The 20,757-nt window shown below is 45.2% G+C and overlaps 1 protein-coding gene across 15 annotated transcripts in view; it reads left to right on the top strand.

Annotated features, from left to right (window-relative positions):
- The window catches only part of LPP (LIM domain containing preferred translocation partner in lipoma), a 704,807-nt gene that overhangs the window by 227,208 nt on the left and 456,842 nt on the right, over positions 1-20,757 (top strand). For 12 of the 15 annotated variants that reach the window (XM_069083318.1, XM_069083326.1, XM_069083316.1 and 9 more), the window contains one exon: positions 8,818-9,019. In XM_069083318.1, the coding sequence (XP_068939419.1) occupies positions 8,827-9,019 (193 nt within the window). In that variant the 5' untranslated portion in view covers positions 8,818-8,826. Of the gene's footprint in view, positions 1-8,793; positions 9,020-20,757 lie in introns of all 15 variants that reach the window. The other 3 variants (XM_069083323.1, XM_069083330.1, XM_069083332.1) reach the window with 1 other exon arrangement.

Genomic DNA, 20,757 nt, shown 5'->3' with positions numbered 1-20,757 from the left:
TCACCACTGTCTGCCTCAGTTTCCTCATCGGCAAAATGGGGATAATAAGAATACCACCCTCCTGGAGTTCTCCTGGGATGCGATGAGAGTCCCTGGGCACAGCGCACAGCGCACAGTCAGTACTCTACACGTTTTTGTTCCTCTTGTCCTTGGTGTCCCAGGCTTGCTGTGAAGATGGCTCAAGGTAGTTTGTAAAGCCCTCAGCTCAGCGCAGGATGCGTAGTAGGGGCTATATAAATAGAATGACTGATCTCATTCTTGGGCCTGAGGTTTCAGAGGAAGCAGGACCAAATTTGCTCCCTCCCAAACAAAGGAATTAGGGTTCTGCGGACCCTCCTGGGCGTGTTTTCAGTGCAGGCCAGCTCTGTGTCCTCTTCAGGGCAGAACACCCCAAGCCTAGCGTTCGCTGTGTGGGAAGACTGCGGCTCTAATGTGCTTATTAGCTGGTGAAGGCTTGTCTTCCTTATCAGTGGGGCAGGTCTGCGAGCTCCCGGGGACACCCTGGTGATCTCTGATAGTCACCGAGTCTCCAAAGTCTGGGCTGAAGGGTCGAGGGTCATGGGAACATTGGCAATGCTTACCCCCTTGGGAGCCCAGAGGACCCCACGAAGCTATGGCAGTTTCCAGTCTCCTTGGCAGGGTGGGCCTGGTTTGGGCCTGGGCAGAGCCTCTGGAAGCATCGAGTCCCCAAGGGCAGTTGGAAGTGGCTTCTTTTAGGAAGACTGGCCACTGACAGGCCAAATACCTTTCCATAGAGGAGTGGGGGGGACAGGGGTACAGAGTGCAGCACGCCTCCAGGGTCAGACAGCTGATTCTGATGACGGGTGTTTCATGTTTCAGAGAGGGGCCCATTGGGGAAGGTGTTATATCTAATAATGACCTGGAAAAAGAAGGGGACAAGAAAGATTGCTTTGAGAGAGAGAAGGGGAGGGAAGGGCTGGTAACTCTAAGCTAGAGACAGATTCATCTAAGCATCTTAAAATAAAATATTTAGGAAGATGATGGCAGAAAAGCCACTCGGTAAAGGGAAAAGCCAGTGGAAGCATGAAGCAGATGGAAGTGTGTGGGATTATGGTGACCCATGGCCCAGTGGTGTGAATCCCACAACTATCTGCCCACAAATATTTGTGGGATGTTAGGGTAGGACATCCTTGAACATCTCCAGGCTTTATTTTCTCTGTGACTAAAATAGAGATAATGCCTGGACCTTGGTTTCATTAATGTGCAGAACTCCGAGGGGAGAAAACGCCTTTGATCAGTATAGGTTGGTACTTTCTTGGAGAGTCTTAGAGAACTGACCAGGGCATAGAGAAGAAGGGTCACACAGTCAGTAAACCACCAAAGTGGACCCAGATGTTTCTGGTTCCAAAGTCTTTTCTCTATCCATTCCCTAGGCAACTGGGATAGAATGCTGGGCCTGTGGTTAAGAAGACCTGAGTTGAAATTTGACCTCAGACATTTATTAGAGGTGTGCCCCTGAACAAGTCATTAAACCTTGTTTGCCTCAGTTTCCTCATCTGTAAAATGTCTATAGCAACAGCACCTGCCTTCTGGGGTTGTGAGGGTCAAAGAAATGATGTTTGTAAATCGTGTCATCCACACCACAGAGCTGGAGAAACATTCTTATTCTTGTTCCTGTTGCTGTGGTTGTGGCCGCTGCCCAGGCTGCCTTTAAATCACTGCAGTGAGGACCTTAACTCTTTAATCCTCTTCCTTTACCAGTGTTTACTTATGATTAAGAGGATTGATGTTCAATAAATATCTCACGTTGTGTGGGTTTTTGTGGACTAAGAATGCTCAAAGAGATTGTCTTTTTGAGTAATAATAGGAAATGTTTGCAAAATTTCTAAAGGTACAATAACTTGATGTTTAAATAACATCTTTGAGGAATCCTGTGAGGTTACCATTTTAAAATCATAGAATTTTAGGTCTGCATGGAGCCTGAGGGATCATCTAGTCCAACTGACCCATTTTACAGTTGAGTAAACTGAGACCCAAAGAAGTTGTGACTCATACATTGTCTCCTCAACTTGTTTACACAGAGCCAGGAGTAACTCAGGGCTCCCTATTTGGAATCCATACCCCCTCTCCTTCCTACCCTCCAAAAAAAAAGTTATTTCTCCCATTAATAAGATTCATCTTATCAGCCATGCAATTGATCTTGATAGAGAAAGAACCACTTCAGGCATTGGTGATCCCAAGGTTCATGATGCATCTCATGGGACTTTGGTCATGAATTAAAGTGGACATGTTTGGCTCAAGTCTGCAGAGTCAACATTTCATTGTTGCCACATCACACTATATGTAGAGAGATGGTGACTAGGCTGGGCTTTGAGGACATCCACAGATTTCCATTTATTTTTTTCCCCTCTCTTAAAAATGCTTTGATCAATCCTTCCTCCCTCCCTCCATCCCTCCTTCCCTCCCTTCCTCTCTTCCTTCCTTCTTTCCTTCCTTCCTTCTTCCCTCACTTCCTCCCTTCCTTCCATCCTCCCTTCCTTCCTCCCTCCCTCTCTTCCTCCTGCCCTCCCTCATTTCTTCTCTCCTTCCCTCCCTTCTTCCCTCTCTCCTTCCTCCATTCCTTCCTTCCTTCCTTCCTTCCTTCCTTCCTTCCTTCCTTCCTTCTTTCCTTCCTTCCAGCAGTTCAGTCAAAGAATCCAGCATCTCAACTTGTGTGCAATGATCCATATTTGTAGACCCCTCCGTATTCCATCCTCCATGAAGGGAGGGATATATGTTTTCTCTTTAGTTTTTTTTTTTTAAAGCAATTGGGGTTAAGTAACTTGCTCAAGGTTACAAGGCCAGTTATTTCTGGGTGTGGTGCTAAGTATCTGAGCCTGGATTCAATCCTCCAGGTCATCCTGACCCTGGGGCCGATGCCCTTACTCGCTGAGCCACCTGGACACCCCTAAGCGATTGGGGTTAAGTAACTTGCTCAAGGTTACACGGCCAGGTGTTTCTGGATGGGTGCTAAGTGTCTGAGTCTGGATTCGATCTCAGGTCATCCCGACACTGGAGCCGGTGCTCTTACTCGCTGTGCTACCTGGCCGCCCCTTCTCTTTAGTTCTTTGCAAATAAGAGAGGATATTTTCTGTAATCGTGTGTGTTTACTATCATCATTTATATTTTTTGATCACTGTCTAGATTCCTTTTTTTGGGGGGGTTCTCCTAAAATCATTGTCCTAGAACCTCAAATCTCAAATCAGATCTCAAATGCCTTAAAATCCAACTCCCTTATTTTACAGATAAAGAAACTGAGGCCACTCTCCTAGGGAGTCACACAACTAGTCCAGAACAAAGGCAGGCTACGAAATCAGGTCCTCTGACAGTCACTGCTGCTTCCCCTCCAGGCTCTGCTTCTTTCTGTCTCCATCAGTCCATACAAGTCCTCCCTTGTTTCTTTGAATCGCCCACATTCTTCATTCCTATTGCACAATAATATTCCATTTCATGACTATACCCCCATGTGTTCAGCCATTCTCATCTCAATGGGGTCCCGATTTGTTTCCAATTTTTTCCTGCTATAAAAATATACTGTGAAAATCTTGTTGTATGCTGGCCCTTTCTTTCTGTCCTTGAGGTTTTGGGAATCTGTGCTCCTTGAGGGCAGGGGAAGGAGAGAGTTTGTTTATTTGTTTTTGCCTCTGGTCCCTATACCCCAGTTTCCTGTACAACTTCTGACGCAGAGTATTACTTATTAAGTTCTTGCTGCATTAAATGGGATAAGAGTCCAGGGAGGATACCTTGGGGAAGAAGAGATGATCCACAGTGTTAAGGGTTCTAAAGGGACCAAGTAGACTAAGGACAGAAAAGCCATCATTTCATTGAGCCATGAGGAGGATGTCCATGACCTTGTGGGCAGCACGGCTTCAGTGGATGGAGGCAGGGTCCAAGTGGTTGAGTGAGTGGAAGGCACCATAGGAGTTGGTCATGAAGGGCATCCCAGAGAGGGTGGCAGCTGGAGAGCCCATGGGGGTCCCAGGGTGTGCTTGTAGGCTTGGTGTAAGAGACCAGAAGAGATGGAGAAAGTAGAAGACCCTGAGAAAGAGGTGTTGCCACAGGGACCTGGGGAGTCTGGATAATAAAAAGTGGAGACTCTGGCCTTAAGAAAGACTGGGGAGATCTCTCCCATTATGACTGGAGGAGGAGAGAGGGGGGTACGTGGAAGAAGAACCAGGATGGAAGTTAAATCAGCCAGACCATCAGCTAGGAGTGAGAAGTCTCTGCAGCAGTGCCTTCGGCTCAAGGGGAGAACAGAAGGTCAAATGTTCCAGGGCAAAGAGGAACGACTCTGAAGGCAGCAGCCCTGGGTTCCAATTCTGCTCCTCTCACTTGTTGCCTTTGTGAAGTTACTTAGTCTTTCTCGGGTTCCTCATCTTTAGTTGGAGGATCTTGGACCAGAGAGGGGTTCAAGGACGCCATTCAGCTTGAGACCTCTTCAGGATCCCGTGAAGGTCAGAAGCAGCTGTTATGGTCAATGTGGTATTGAAGAGATGATTGAGTGCCTGAGTGGACTCGGACAAGCTCCTGGAGATGTTAGGAGAGGGAGGCTTGCAAAGAATCCCTTCAGCACGTTTTCCAGCTTTCTTCCAGTAGCTTTTGACTGTTGGGAGCAGGTGCAGAGTCACCGAGTGATAATAGCCACCTAGAATTGGGGAATGAGGGACAAAGAGAAGACTGGGAAGTTCGAAGGTGGAAGGGTGTTGCTTGAAAGCTTAAACATGGGTAGCGACAGGCTCCAGCTTGTGTAGGGCAGGGGATGTGAGCTTAAAGAAGGGGGAGGCTTGGAGAAGGGGAATAAAGGAGGGCACTGCTTGTCACAATGAGGGGATGAAGAAGAACTGTAGCAGCAGTTGATTGGGAGAGGTGGATTTATAGGACACTAAGGGCAGAGATGGAAGATGGGGAGTTTGCCACCTTGGTGCATTAGAAAGAGAAGGTTCTGGCCCAAAGACTTGTTGTCATGAGTGTGTGGAGATGGAGACTGACAGAGATCTTGATGGGCCCTGAACAGCCCACTCTTGAGGCAGTGACAGGGGCTTAGCTGAACCCTGGAAGGTCAGTGGGACAGAGCCCAGAAGAGAGAAGTCCAGATGAGGAGGGCAGCTCTTGCTCTCCTCCCTCAAGAACTCCTCCCTCGAGAACCTCGCTCTTTGGGCCACACTTCCCCAGAGCAGAGTTCTAGGCAGCCGAGCCCTTCTCCCAAGCTGCGCTCAGCTGGTCCTCTTGGCCCAGCCAGGCCTGGCTCCCCTCCTCCTCTCCTGGCCTTTTTGGGGTTTTTCTTTTTGCTGAGGTGTCGGTTTGTGCATTCCTTTCACTTCTTGCTTTCAAGATGATACAAAGGCTAGAACTAAACTTTGTTTCTAAAATCAGGGAAACTTTGAGGAAGTAAGACTAGGGCAAGGGTGGATCTGCTGGCCCTGGCCTTCTTGCCTCAACCTCGTCTGGTTTCAGCCTCCACCCCTCCCCTCATTTGCATAGTATCTCTTTCCAAAGAGCCCAGAGCCCTGGCAAACAGGGATGGACCTTCAGCCCCGTCTTAGAGAGGACTCATGGCCCACAGGAAATGGGGAGTGACTTAGAATGTGGACTTCTGGAGTTTAGACACAGTTCAGTCCATACCCCCTATTTTATAGACCCAAAGATGAAGGGCCAAGGAGGCTGGACTTCAGTTCACATCATGGCCTAGAATTAGAGGTTGGATGACCATGTGTTGGGTATGTTATAGAGAGTCTCATTGTAGCAGAGGAAGGGCTCAGTTACCTCCCCTAGATTTGGAATTCTGAGAACTGAAGCAGGTTTTCTTTATTTTCCCATTGCTCCAGTTCTGAAACATTCCTGTGTGGTATGTGTTGGAACAATGGAGAGAGAGAGACAGAGACAGAGAGAGAGACGGAGAGGGAGAGGGAGAGGGAGAGAGAGAGAGAGAGAGAGAGAGAGAGAGAGAGAGAGAGAGAGAGAAAGAGAGAGAGGTTTCCTCTCTCCTATTTGGTTAAGGAATCCTCAACAGTAGAGACCATTTTTTTAATATCATCATGCCTTCTAGCCCCCTAACATAATGCTGTGTGTTCAGTAAGAGTCCAGCAAATGTTTGCTCAGTGACTATCACGCTTTGGTCTAGGCCTTTATCTTCCCCCTCCCACAGTTTGTGGTAGCTAGCATTTACCTGCCTTTTACCTCTATCTCCTCACCCAATCCCCTTTCCATAAAAGCATCTATATGGGGCATTATGATTTGGCTGCCTTATCTGATGGCTGCCATGTTAGGGGAGGATGTTAGGGCAGCAGATGATCCTGTAAATGTGTTTTCATAAAAGGCAACATTTTAACCCTACTCATTTCCCCCTGATGGCGGCACCTTCTAAGAGCTGTTGGTTCGAGGATTTCCTGGAGTGACCCTTCTCTTTGCCTGAACAGACAGCTGGAAGCAATCATGCCCCCCTCTCAATTAATTCAGTCCAATTAATAAATTGCCAAGTGGGGGTGGTGCCAGGGAGATGATGCTTGGAGACTTCCGACCTCCCGTTGGAGGGTCCTTGAAATCAGGATTGATGGAGGGTCTTTGCTGTAAAGCCCGCCACACTTTGTGCCCAGCTGGGCAGGAGTGGGCTGGCTGCCTGCTTCATTTTAGGTCACACTGCTGGCCTCAGATGGACCTTGTGGAGATGACTGACCCTGTTACAGAATAATAACTGTCATTATTTCATAAATGAATTTTTATTGCTATTTCTTCTCTTTTTATCATCTTCATTTCCCAATGTATGCTTCCCCTCTCCCCTACTCAGTGAGCTGTCTCTTGTAAGCAAGAATGAAAATAAAAGAAAGGGATTAAAAAAAAAAAAACAGCTCAGTAAAACTAATCAATGCGGCCTCCACATCTGACCCTTTGTGCAATGTCCCATCCTCACCACCCGCCACCTCTCAATGAAGGGAGCGAGATGGATTTTCCCATCTATTTTTAGAAAACCTGCTGGTTCATTATAATTTCCTAGTGTTTATATAAGTGACATTTGTATGTATGTCATATTTTAACATTTGCAAAGCACCTTATATGGGTTATCTCATGAGACTTATGACAGTCCTGTGAAGATTCTGCTATTAATACCATTTTATACATGGCAGCATTGAAATCCACAAGGCTTCGTATGCACTTTCTATGTGGCAGATGCCTGCCCTCAAGGAGCTCATGCCCTAAAATGGGAAACCACGCCCACTAGGTGGATAAATGATGTATGCATAGACAGCAGAAGTCATTCTTGAAGGGCAGCCATTAGTGGCTTGTGGGGGCTGGGAAAGGCCTTTTGGAGGAGCTGAGACCGGGGCTAACCATTGAAGGAAGTCGGGGAGGTGTAGGGGTGGATGTGGCAGGTTGCTCTGGACATGGCAGACGATGAATGTGATGGCATGGGTCCTCTCCCAGGCCTCTATGGAAGTCCTCCATTCAACCAACTTCCCTGCTTACCTATTTGTAGGAGAAGCCAGGGGTTATTCAGAGAATGCCTGGAAATTTCCTAAATGCCCCTTGGTCCACTTTCTTTCTTTTATTCCATGCTTCCACTTGACCATGTCTGTCTAAGAATCTGATACTGATACAACTGCTGTTTACTCACTAATTCTCTGTACAATGGGCATTGTCCAATGACTTTTTTTCCCTTCTCTGTGGATCATTTGACCTAAAACTTTGAGGAATCATGGTTCTCATGTAGGAGAACCTGTGCTGCTCAGAAGTCTAAGTATGGTCAGGAAAATATGGGTCAAAGCACGGCCTGGCCTGGGTGGTCTTCCTGACATGCATCCTATAGACTTGGCCTTTGTTAACTCTCCTGACTTTTCTTATTGTTGAGATAATCACCAGTAAGAAGAGTGTAGTCTTTGGAGTGGGATGTGCAGTGGCTTCCTAGAATACCTTTGTGCCCTTGCCCCATGTCCAGTTCCAGGTGGGCACTCTTCTCTTGTTTACAACATAGGTAGCTTTATCAGTGCTAAGTGTTTGGAGTGATGGTAAAAGGAATCTGTCTCCTCTTTCTCTGTGATACCTTTCTTGACTCCCCATTTCCTTCAGCATAACATACAAGTTAAATTCCTTTACAATCTGTTTCTAGACTAGCTTTCTAGACTGATTTTTTGCACAGTCTTTGTTCCAGGTCAAATCCCTCCCTTTTCCCATTGCATTCTTCCTTTTACACAAGATGGCGTTTCCTGCCCCCCATTTCCACAGGCTGTTGCCTTGAATAGATGGTACTCCCCCTTCCCCTTTACCTTCTGGACCCTTGGCTCAGCCCAAGTACCTCCTCTTTTGGGAGACATCTGTCCTGAGCCTGTGGCATGGTAGTAATCTCTCCTTTCTCATGTTGTAATTTATCTGTATTCACATTTTGGAGGGTTGAAATCACTCTCTCTCTCTCAATATATGCACTCACTTCTATCTATATAGAGAGATAGAAATAAAGCAATATTTGCATGTCTCTATTTTTTTCATATATGTATATGGAGTCATATATATAGGGATGTGTGTTTATGTGTGTGCGTGTGAGAGAGAGAGAGACAGAGAGAGAGAATGTGAGAGGGGGGTGGGGAGAGAAAGGAGAGAGGTAAGGAAGAAAACAAAAAAATTAGGAAGATATAGATTTAGATGATATAGACATAGACATAGACATAGACATAGACATAGACATAGACATAGACATAGACATAGACATAGACATAGATATAGATGTGGTTACCAAACCCAATACCTTGCCCACAGTCACTGCTACTTTTTAAATGCTTACTGATTGGAACCTTTCAAATACAGGCATGTTTGTTCTCTTCTCATCAGCATCACACCATGTCTCACCCTTCGTGGCTGCCTCCCAAGAGCACCAGTGAATCCCTTGGTCATGCCCCTGCTCGGATGGAGACTACACATTCATTTGGGACACCCAGTATCTCTGTGTCGATGCAGCAGACACCCAAGAAGTTTGCTCCAGTGGTCGCCCCCAAGCCCAAATACAATCCCTACAAGCCGCCTGGTGCTGAAGGTAAGAAGCGGGCCTTGCCCACGGAATCTTTGAAGGGAGGCAGGGGATGTCTGTGGGACATTTGGTGGTATGCGCTGGATGACAATGGCCTCCTTTGTGAGGCAGTGTGGCACAGTGATTGGAGTGCTACTCTGGGGGGCAGCAAGACTTACTTTTCCAATATGCTTTTGATGTTTGTATTTGATTCTGTACATTTGTGATGATGGCAAGTCATTGAACTTTGCTGAGGTTTCCTTATGTAAATAAAGGAAATAATAATAGCAGTGGCCTCTACCTGACATGGCCATTTTGAGAATGAAAGCTTCAATGGGCTGGTGCTGTTCTATCTTGTTTTGTAACCCCTTTGTGCTGCTGACTTACAGACAGGGCTTAATAATGGCCGGGCAAATTAACTTGAGGATGACATGGGATGAGATCTTTCCAATGCTTTGTCACTTGAGAGAGCCATGGTACTGTCCATTGTGGTCATCTGCCATTTCTACTTCCATGGGTGTCTCAAGTGTCCTTGAGCCATTGTATGGCATTCCTCTGCCAGATTCTGTCCCTGTCCCCTCATTTGGACTTTAACCATAATATATAGAAATGTTTCTTTTTTAGATGAGCGTGTGTGATAATTTAGAGGCTTTCAGGTGGAGGGGCTGTCAGAACATCTGTGTGATGTTGGTCAATCACATCACTTCCTTGCCCCTCAGTTTCTTCATCTGTAAAATGGGCTAGTAGAATCATCTCTAAGCGCTCTCCTAGCATGGAATTCTTTGATTTTTGTCCCCCTCTTAGACTCAATTTCCTCCTCTGGAGTAAGCTAGAGTTGATAATTCTTTACTCATCTGCTTCAGGGGCTCTCCTCTCCTCTCCCTGTCACCCTGCTGATCCCAGATCTGTGATTTCATCAGGACAGAGCATTTCCATGCAGGACCTTTCACCAATTCATATCAGTTCCTTCTCTGACGCCCAGTCTTACAAAGTGACCTAGACCATGGAGAGCTTAGGTGCCTTACCCAGGGGCTCCCATCCCTGGAACTGGAGCCCAGTTTTTCCTGACTCTGAACTTGTCTCTCCACTTTCCCAAATGGTTTCAAACGGTCATTTTTGTGAAAAGCCCTTTGAAAGTCATTCCAAAGTAAATCAGTGGGAATTGTATTGTTCTTTGACCCTCAGATTCAGTGCCCAGAAAGGTGGCCCCCATCAAGATGACGGAAAAGGGTATTGGTGCCATTCCCATCTATGATGAGGGTCTCTTCTCTTTTGCTCCCCCTCTGCCTCATTTTCCTGGCTCCTGTTTCCTGTCCTACTCATTGGGAGCCTTTTGTTCACCCCTTGTAGCCTCCAGCTGGAAGGCAGTCCTCCTCACTTCCACATCATGGTCACTCCACTTCCATCTCATAGGCTCTTGGACTCCCCTCACTTCTCAGACCAGGTACTATCTACTCAGTAGCTGGAGTAGCTCAGTAGCTCCATGGTTTGTTCTCTCCTCCTTCTATTTGCCCCATACCATATGTATTTGGATTTGTGTGGCATCTCCCCAGTAGATTGTAAGCCCTTTGAAGGAAGAGTCATTTTTATTTTTCTATCTCTAGCACCCCGGACAGTGCCTTCATGGAATGCACTAAATGATAGCTGTTAGCTATTTTTACTGTTTTCTTTAAACACACACACTCTATCTCTGTCTCTGTCTCTGTCTCTGTCTTTCTCTGTCTCTCTGTCTCTGTCTCTCTCTCTGTGTCTCTGTCTCTCTCTCTCTCTCTCTGTCTCTCTCTCTCTCTCTTCCCCCCTCCCTCATGCACACACACACACATCTTATTTAAGAACCCCACAATTAACTTCCCAAGGACTAGCCACTCCCTTTCCTACCAACTACAACAACAACAACAAAAAAAACCCTCCCTTGCAACAAATCTGTGCATTGGCCCCCTTTGAATATGCTGCCTCATTGCCCTCTGGCTGTCCACTGTCTCCTGCCTGACCAGTGGCAGGTCTTTTTCTACTGCACTAAAGAATTCTGAAACCTTCATTGTAGTGTCCCTTTACTTTATTTCATGGTAATTAATACACAAACATCTTTCTCTTTCTACTTATTTCACTCTACCATTTTACACAAATCTTCCACAGTTTTTTTTTTCCTGAAATCTTCATATCAAACAATTTTGTAGCCCAATATTACGTTTCATTTATAAAGCACCATGTATTCACTTGACATTTCTTGTAGAATGTGGGACATGTAAGATATTTGTCTAAATCTAACGGATGCAAAACCGCTTTCCAATTTTCCTTTGCTTCTGAATAACAAGAGGAGATAGCATTCAGATGACCCTTCAAGATTTTCAAAGTCCTGTACCAATAACTCACTTTCTCCCCCCTCACAGCAATCTTGGGATCTAATAAGGTTTTTTTTCTTTTTCTTTTAACCAGAATTGAAGATTTTTGAACATGATTTGTTTCTTGTATAGTTTCAAACCTGGCTGTGCTGAGCCCCATGCTTCCTCCCTTTTCTTCTTCTTTTCTTAATTTGTTCCCTTGAGATTCTTCACCTTTTTGTCTCCCAGATGATTTTCGTTATTCTTTTGTCCAGTCCAATTAGGTGACCCCTTGGATGTTTGATATGTGGCTTAATTGAGCTAGTTTCATCATTTATATTCTCTTGACTTGACTCCGTTGTGATCCTTGACGTTTTCTATTCCTCTATTAAAATTCTATTTTCTATTTTCCTCTATTAAAATATTTTCTCATTGGATTCATCTAAATCCTGAGTGAATCTTGGTAGGCTGACTCCTAGAGATTTTAGACATTTTGTTTTTATTTTGAATGAAATTTCTTTCTCTCCATCCCCCTGCTGGGTTCTGTTAGTAACATACACAAAACTTGATGACTCTTCTGGGTAAATTTTACATTCTGCTACTTCCTGAAGTTATTGTTGTTTTGTTTTTGTTTGTTTTTAACCTTCACTGTCTTGAATATGCTAAGCAAACCATCATGTCATCAGCAAATTTCTGTGCTTTCTAAAGGAGATATTTATATTTGAGGGTTTTTGCTTCTTTCCATGGGTGGGTAGAGAGCTGTAAGCCCAGGCCCAGCCAGGAGGTTATGGATTAAACATCTAGATGACTTAATGTGTCCTCTGGGTCCCAGATAAATACTCCCTTGATCCTGAGTCCCCCAAATAAGGGCAGCCTTTTTGGCATCCCAGAGACCTCTCTGCTGCCAGCCTAAGTAAGAAGAAGCCTTGAAAGATGCATGCTCTTTGGGTTTTCAGGCCTCCCCTTTCACACTTTCCCCTCAACCCTTAAGGCTGTTTTGGAATGAGGGCTCCTGCAGGAGATCTACTGAGCCCCAAGGCTGATGGCCAGGGAGGCCTGTTCCCTAAATGCTCAGTCGATTGGATGGTGGTGCCCGCAGTTTACTGGGATCTGGGCAGCTCAGCATCAGATCCCTCTCCCCCTAGCATGGCCCCACTCCTGCATCCCCCTGCCTAGGACACAAAGAAGGATGAACCCTTGGACTGCCAGGCTGCCACCCATCCGCCGCCCAGTGTCAGCCTCTTGGCCAGAGCCTTGGCACAGCAGTGTCCAATATCTGGACATCAGACCACGAGCCTTCCGGGATCCGGGAGGGAAGGGACAGTTAGCGACTCTCTGGCCCATCACGCTCTGTTCCCTTTGTGTTGACTCATTCCCTCCACGACTCTCTCTAATTGTTTCTCCAATGAGCTCAGTGTTGTTGTTGCGGCAATCTCGCCTCAGAGACTGTGCCCGCCTTGGTGGCTCTCGGTGTGGAGCGATGCCCTTAGTCATCCCTCTAGAATGTGTTTGCTCCTTCTCCTTTCTCCCCCTTTGCTCCTTGGGCTCAGCCTGGTGGCGAGCTTGGGAGCTGGGCTGGCTGGTTCCTCGGTGATGGATTTCAGACCGAGCTCCTTCCCGGCAGTAAACGCTTTATGACTTTGTTTGTTTGGAAGGCTGATGTCATGGGCCCAGTGCCCAGCTTCCGAGGCAGGCTTCTGGAGCTCGTCTGGGGACTGAAGCAGTTGGGGACTGGACAAATGGGACTCGGGCACCCAACAGTAACAGTGAGCTGGCATCCCTGGGCTTAGGCATGGCGACATCCCGTTTCCTGGGGCCAATAGCCAGAACATCCCAGAATGGTTCTGAGAAAAGAACTCCTAAGCTTCTGGTGGCTCTCCCACTTTGCTGATGGCGTCCTTTCTAAGCTCTGGTGTGGCCGTGGCCTGACCGGACCTGCAGGATTAGGCTAGCTTTCAATGAGCCTTTTTCTTTCCATCTTTGGTGTGGAGAAAAGGGGTCAGAGAATCAACTTTATCCAGAGGAGGGCACCTTCCTTCTCATTTTACCTTCTTAGGGGTGCCCTTTCCAGGCTTCTCCCTCTTTGGGTACCATAGCCCGTGTTTTAGTTGGCTACTGGATGCCATTGTGGGATTGTGGTGCTGGGAAGCTGGTCAGGAGAAATATCACGTGTATACCAGGACTTCGCAAACCTTAGCCCAGCGGCCAGCACATAATAAGTGTGTAGTCGATGTCTGGAGTCTGTGATGCCAGTGGTGATGCTGGGGATGAGCAGGAGGATAAAGATTGTGGTAGATGAGAGTGCTGTTTCATTCATTTTTTAATTCACAAGGCCTTATTTTAATATATTTTTTCTATCAAGTATTTTTCTCTCTCCTTCCACCCCCACTCTCCCCAAAGGGTGGGGGAAAGAAGAACAAAACTCATGACTTTTGTAACCAATATCTCGCTTCTTTTAAACATCTTAAGGCAGGGATGGGTAGTCCAGGCAGTTTGGTGGTGTGGTGGTTAGAGCTCTGCACTTGGAATGAGGAAGACCTGAGTTCTAATCCCTCTCTGACACTTACAAACCTCCTCACCTCAGTTTTTTCTCATGGGTCAAATGGGCATAATATAGCACTTGCCTCACAGGATTCAATAGCATATGTAAAGTGCTTTGTAAACATTAAACCACTATATAAAATTAGGTATTAATATTTGAGTCAAAAGGAGAGAGCTTTATCTGTTGGGATGCGTTCGTACTTCAGGCTTCATTGGGAGATTGCAATAAATTCATCAAGTCTTTCTTCGATGCCTACTATGTGCCAGCCACTGTTAGGGGCTAATTCAGTCGATTCAAAAACATTGAAAGCACCTACCATGTGCCAGTCATTGAAGAAAGTGCTGGGATACAAATAAAGGCAAAAGACTGCCCTGATGTGCCAGGGCCTCACGCTCTAATTGTAGAGACAGCTGTGGATACAAAACACAAAACAGAATTGTCTGTACCCTCAGGAATTTTGCATTTCTTTGGGGAGAAACTACAGGAATACATCTAAGTAAATAGACAATATGACCAAACTAATTAGGCCCTGGCAACTGAGTGAATGAGGAAAGCTGGCGTGGAGTGGTGCTTGAGCAAGGTCTTGGAAGCAGTGAGGAGTCTGAGACCTGTGAATTTTCCAAGGAGAGAGGGAGAGCATTCCAGGCATGGGGAACTTTTGGCCTTTGGGCATGAACTTCTTCCCCCCCACCCCCACCCTCCAGCCCCTCCCCAAATCACCAGTACAACCCAAAGTTGCTGATTTCTGTACACTTGCCTCTTGGGGCTCAGTGGCCACATGCAAATGACCGAGGCCATCGCTGGCCTCTGAGGGCACAACTTCCTCCTTACGGACCTTCTAGATTTCGGGCTTTGCTTTCCCACCTTTGGTGTATTTCCAGAATGGGGATCCTCAGACCAAATATACCTCATTCACAACGTGGCAGGAAGGACACCAGCATTTTCAGGCTATATTTCAGTGCATAACCAGGTGGCTTCTGAATTTGCCCATCCTCCAGCAGGAAGGATGGGCTGTTTTGTTTTTTCCCCTTTGTATGAAAGCTAATTGGATCCAATTCACCTCTCAGACAGCCTGTGACCATCCTCAAAGACTTTCTAGCTGGGTAGGCTTGTCACGACATGAGTTCTGTTAGGATCGCCTTGGAGAATCCACATGTGCCTTTAACACCAGAATACAGCCTCAGAAGAGGATATATCGAAGGGAAAAACGAGAACAGAATGTCTTCCATTGATAAGCTCATTGCAGCATTTCGCCATTGTTCTGAAAAGCTCTATTTGGTGGCTTTTTTTTCTTTTACTCATCATCCAGGAAAATTTAGGAGCTCAGTAACCTGGGAAGGTAATGTGTGAAATCCAGTTTTGTGGTCTATGTAGACATGAAAAGATGGAAAAAAAAATACCCAATGCACATGTGTTCCCACCAACATGTCATCCCTGGAATGGACATACTAACTTCTGATGCCAACAGCATCCATCATGCTGGCCTGTGTGTGTTCATGGCCTTCATTCTCATTGCCCTGTGGCTGGCCCAGCCATCATCTCTCTGGCTGTTGGTACCTAAGAGAAGGCAATCCCAGTTCTTTCCCTCTGATTATGTGTGGGCCTTTCCTGCTTACTTTCCCTGACTGTGAAAGTGAAAAGGACCCACAATTCCTCTCTGCCAACATGTATTTAAGTGAGGCCTTATGGTATAATTTCCTTTTAAAAACCACAGGGCTAGTCACAATAGCCTATTAAGGTTATTAATATTATTATTTTTTGGTAACCTCCAAATAAGGAATAGCTTTTTTATTTCTTTTCTTTTTATTTGCCTTCCAATTTAGGATTGATGCCTTTTTTTGATAGTTTTTTTTCTTTTAATCCTTTTCAGGATAGTAGGCTCTTTTTAAAAATGAAAACATGCTTCCTCTGTGGTTTTTTTAATGCACATTCTTCCCAGAATTGTCCTTTGGATCTAGTAAAGCACAAGTAAAATCCTCTAAGCATTGGATTAAGATTTTCCTCCATATAAATTATCTGAAGCAGAAGCAAAAAATGACTGAACTCATAAAAAAGAAGCATCGACTATGTTAAAGCACTTACTATGTGCCTAGTGCTGGAGTAGGTTATAGATTCAAATACAAAAAACACATAGTTTCTGCCTTCAAGGAGCTTATTTTCAGTAAGAGACAACTCTTCTATGGTGAAGGGATGGCAAGCAGAGTCATTAATTGGCAGCACCTATACAGGGACAATGGTGATATTGGTTTCTGTCCTAGAGCTGGGAAAAGGGTGAGGTTATAGGCAGCTGTAGGGAAGAAAGTTGAAATGGAAAGTGAAGCATGGTTTGGGTTCTCTAAGAACAATGGAAAACATTCTGAAGGGCCTCGTGTTTCCCTTTCATATTCAAGGGGCAATATTCCTTAGTCAACCTTAGACCCTTCTCATTGTCTACTGATGAGGTGGGGAACTGAATTCTCCTGATTCTATGATGCCTTCCTTTCTTCCTTTTTGTTCAAAATTTGTTTCTCCAGGGTGAAAGTTGCCTCTATTCATCCAACCATCTTAAGGGTAAGCCACTCAGTTTCATGCCCCAGTTTGCCCAAATGCAGAATAAAATCAGAAAGACATCAGGGCTTCCAAAGAGCCATATTGTTGTTAATGTGTATACCCCTTTAGGCATTGCCAGTCCCAGTCTCCCACCCTCACAGCCATTTCCCTTTCCCCCAATCCCTTAGAAATTTCATGACTTTCTGTGGCTACAAAAACACAAATTGTCATGTTCAGCTTTCTGTCAATGAGCTCCTGTGCATTTAACTATGATGCGCCTTGGACAATCTCTCACCCATTCTGAGGCTCACTCCTGAAACCTCTCCAGTGTGGTAGAGGACATTTCAGAGTCTGAATTATTGGGTCTTACAAGCCTCTTAAGTTCCCTGACTCTCAACTCTTTCAGACAGACTTCAAACATTGGTTTACTTTGGCAGTTTCTACCTCGAGGACTTTAAGAAATTCTAATAAGCAAGTATGATAACATGGTATAGCAAATGAAGAATGTTAGAGAAAAAAGCTCCCACCAGCCCAAGTTCCTCCAGTCATCTAGTCCAGTCCCTTCATTTTGCAGATGAGGGAACTGAGGCTCAGAACCTACAATGTCTAAAACCACACCCACCAGCCTTTCCACAATACTGACATTACTGCACATTCCAGAGATGATTATCACAGCAGGACAAATTCCTTTTCCATCTCCTTTCTGGTTTTTTATTTGTTTGTTTAGCTCTGGGAGAGGAAAGCTTAAGGGGCTAAATTCTGTGGAATATTCACCTTTTTGCTATTGGTTATATTTGTTAGGTAGGATGGTTATGTAGCACAGCAGATAGAAAGCTGAACCTGGACTCAGGGAGACTCATTATCCTCAGTTCAAATCCAACCTCAGACACCTACCAGCTGTGTGACCCTGGACTAGTCACTTAATTCTGTTTGCCTCAACTATAAAATGAGCTGGAGGAGGAAATGGCAAACCACTGAAGTATCCTTGTTAAGAAAATCCCCAGTGGAATCATGAAGAGTTGGACATGACTGAAATAACCAAACAACAAATATTTGTTGGGTAGGGAGTGCCTAGTTACATGGATGTGTGTTGTGGCTAGAGAAGAATGGACTGTTTGAGAATATTTTGGCATTGCCTAGATATGAGGAAACAAAATTAGGAATCCACATTAACCAAGAGGTGAACCCAATATTTCTTTTGCCATGGGATGAGGAGAGATGGAGTGAGCAACATTCTTAGGCTTGACTCTGATCAATTTAGTTTTTCCTGTTTACATGTTTTACTCATCTAGCTTCCTTCCAATGCTGGGAGCTACAGTAATGAATGGCATGGGAATGGTCATTGGATGGATCCTCCAGCCTAAATGGCAAAAGCTAAATTCAGAGAATCCCAAACTCTCAGATGTTGCTATGATGAACTCTTCCTGAGGTGTCTTGTCATTGAAAGTCCTATGAAATTACTTGTAGTCATACAAGAAGTGATTTCAACCCATCAATCTGTGTGTGTTTCTGTGGGATGTGCACTATTTACAAACATAATTATACCACGGTAGTTGGAATAGTAATAAGCTGTCACTTTGACTAGTTTGTCCCCTGTACAAGTATAAGGGAAACGGACTGAGCCTCATTGATAAGTGTATGTGCACACGCATGTGTGTGCATGTGCACATGTGTGTATGTGTGCAGATGTGTGTGTTTCAGAGTTCTTAGCAAATAATGACGTGATTTGTTAAAGAGGGAAATGATCATTTATTTATCTGGCCCTCACACTGCACCTTTCTCCAAGGAGCTGGATGAGGGTCTAACTCACGTCATAAGACGCAAAATCCTTTGTGTTTCTTGTGATGTCCCAGTGTCCGTATCAACTGATCACTCAGTCACCACGCTTGATCAGTGCTTGGTGATTTTAGATTCTGTACGTGATTCTGGGGATGCAAAGACACACATACTGCCCTGCAGGGCAGACTAGACTGGAAATAGGCATGGAGCGACATGTTCAGTTTCCTCTCTGGGTCTCCATCCACCCAAAGAAAAATGGCAGCAACTAATCCTTATTTCCTGGCCCATCTCCATGGTGCATTGCTAAGCATGAGTGGGGATTCCTTTGGAGGTTCCTCAGATAGGGAGAGATGCCTCAGATGAGGCTATAGAAATGTTAGCTCCCTGTAGCTATTGGAAGGGTTCAGTCTGCGAGCTCCCTCCCAGCTCTCGTCATCTTGCTGGACTCCTTTAGTGGCTTCCATGTCTGGCACATTCCACTGCGTGGGCAGCGCTGGGAGAATTTGGGAACTTCTCTGACAATCTTCACTTTCCCTGCTTTTCTGCATGTGCTTTTACTCCTAAACAAATTATGATGGTGCCAGGGGTTTGTACTTTTTGTTCCCAAGGAGTTTTTTTGTTTTTAAAGAAAATTTAATCTGGGTGATGGGAAGGAAAGAAGAAAGAGAATGAACCTGAGAGAAGGATTCTTCTGGAATGACCCAGTCAAGCCCAGGCTTCAGCATTGTGTGGCTGATTCATTCCCAGAGTCTCAGGTAGACTCGTGAAGCCTCAGTAGACTTGAAAGAGAACCATGTAAATCATTTATGAAATGATTCATGATTAGTGTTATAAAAATATTCTTGGGACCTGAGCCTTTAGGCACAGCATTAAAAAAAAAAATCAGGCCAGAGGATAATGACAATCCTGAATTACCAGAGCTGCTAAGTTTGCTGCATATTTGCACATTGCTTTGTCCTCCTTCATATTCCGAGGCAGCCCTGCTGACAGTATCTCCACAGGTGCTTAGGAGGGCCTCCATATTACCCCAAGTCCTGAATCAGAAGAACCAGCCCCATGCATAGCCTGAGAACTTTTTCTATCTTCTGGGTCCCAGTGATGCCCTTTGCTCAGGAGTCATGACTAAAGGAGCCATCCCAACCAGACCATGGACTTTGGAAGCCTGGAGGCAGTCAGGAGGCCTCACTAATGAGGGTGCTCTCAGGCCTGGCCTCAAGGTCAGGTCCAGGCTTGAGCAGACCTGGAAGCAAAAGGAAGCCAGGCAGTGATGGCCATGATAACCATGAGAGTAAGGGTTGTTGTGTGATGGTTAGAGCCCTGGAATTGCCCCAGTTGAGGCTTTGGTTCATATTCCTCCTCCTTACTAGCTATTTAACCCTTGACAAGTCCCAGAGCCTCTTTTGTGCCTCAGTTTCCTCATCTGTAAAACAAAGAGGTGAGACTTGATGGCCTCAAAGGTTCCTGCTCTAAATCTATGACTCTGTGAAGAGGGATCAAGAAAGTTCCTAGCTTTCACCTACACCCACACATACATACATACATACATACATACACACACTATGGACACATGCATAAACAGCACTCAGCAAACTTGTTAATTTGAAAGGTCGCTAAAGGGAAAAAAAAAAAAGGTTGGAAAATAAGGGTATTCTCTGTATGAAGTGGACTCGTCCCCACCCAAGTATGGTGCAAATTCAGCTCTGAGTTTTGACCTAAACAAATAGATCAACAAATCCTCCCTGAATGTCAGAGAACATGGAAAGTTTCCCCCACAGGGGGGTTTCTGAGACAGTAGGAAGTGAGGAAAGCTGGATCTGACCATGGTGGTGTGTCCATGCCCTCCCCTCACAGCTAGCTTAGTTGGTAACTTGAGACTCTTGGGGGCAGAGTAACCAGTGCCAAAGTGTTGTTTCTTAGACCAATGTTTAACCAAGATTAATGGCACAATTGAGGGACAGAGCTTGGTTCAATGTCCTGTTGATGCATGGTGGGGTCATTGCTCTCTTTGAGAAGTAAAAGCCATTGCCTGTGTTTTGCTCAGTACCAGCAAACAGTAGAAGAACTATGCAGGGTGATGTGGAAATAGGAAAAGGACCCTCTGGCTGCCTCAAGAGCAATGCAGCAGCCAGGTGGATGCCCTGGACCGAGCCCATGTTGTAGGATGGTCATTGGGTTCTGGCAGTCACATTTTGCACGTGTGTGTGTGTGTGTGTGTGTATGTGTATTTATATTGTTTGTATAATGTATTGTAATTTATAAGGTATTGTAATATATTTTCTTCAGTTATCAAATGACAAATATAATAAACACAATAGGATAAAAAAAGAATTGTTCATGAAGTTGTTCATCTCTATTATGCTGAGCTTGCTTTTACTTTAAAGTATGTAATAAATTCAACATGTTACTTTTGCATGTGTCCTATTTGTATTTTCTTTTTCTTAATTTTTTTTTTTTTGCTTTTTGGAGGGTGGAGGGTAGGGCAATTGGGGTTAAGTGACTTGCCCAAGGTCACACAAGTAGTTTTTGTGTTAAGTGTCTGAGCCCGAATTTAAACTTGGGTTCTCTTGACTCCAGGGCCAGTGCTCTTTTCACTG

This window comes from Petaurus breviceps, unplaced genomic scaffold (assembly GCF_028583685.1).
Source record: "Petaurus breviceps papuanus isolate PSGF00001 unplaced genomic scaffold, PetGlider_PUasm1.0 173, whole genome shotgun sequence".
Taxonomy (NCBI): domain Eukaryota; kingdom Metazoa; phylum Chordata; class Mammalia; order Diprotodontia; family Petauridae; genus Petaurus; species Petaurus breviceps.
Note: the sequence above shows the minus strand (reverse complement) of the source record. Positions and strands in the feature narration are given on the sequence as shown.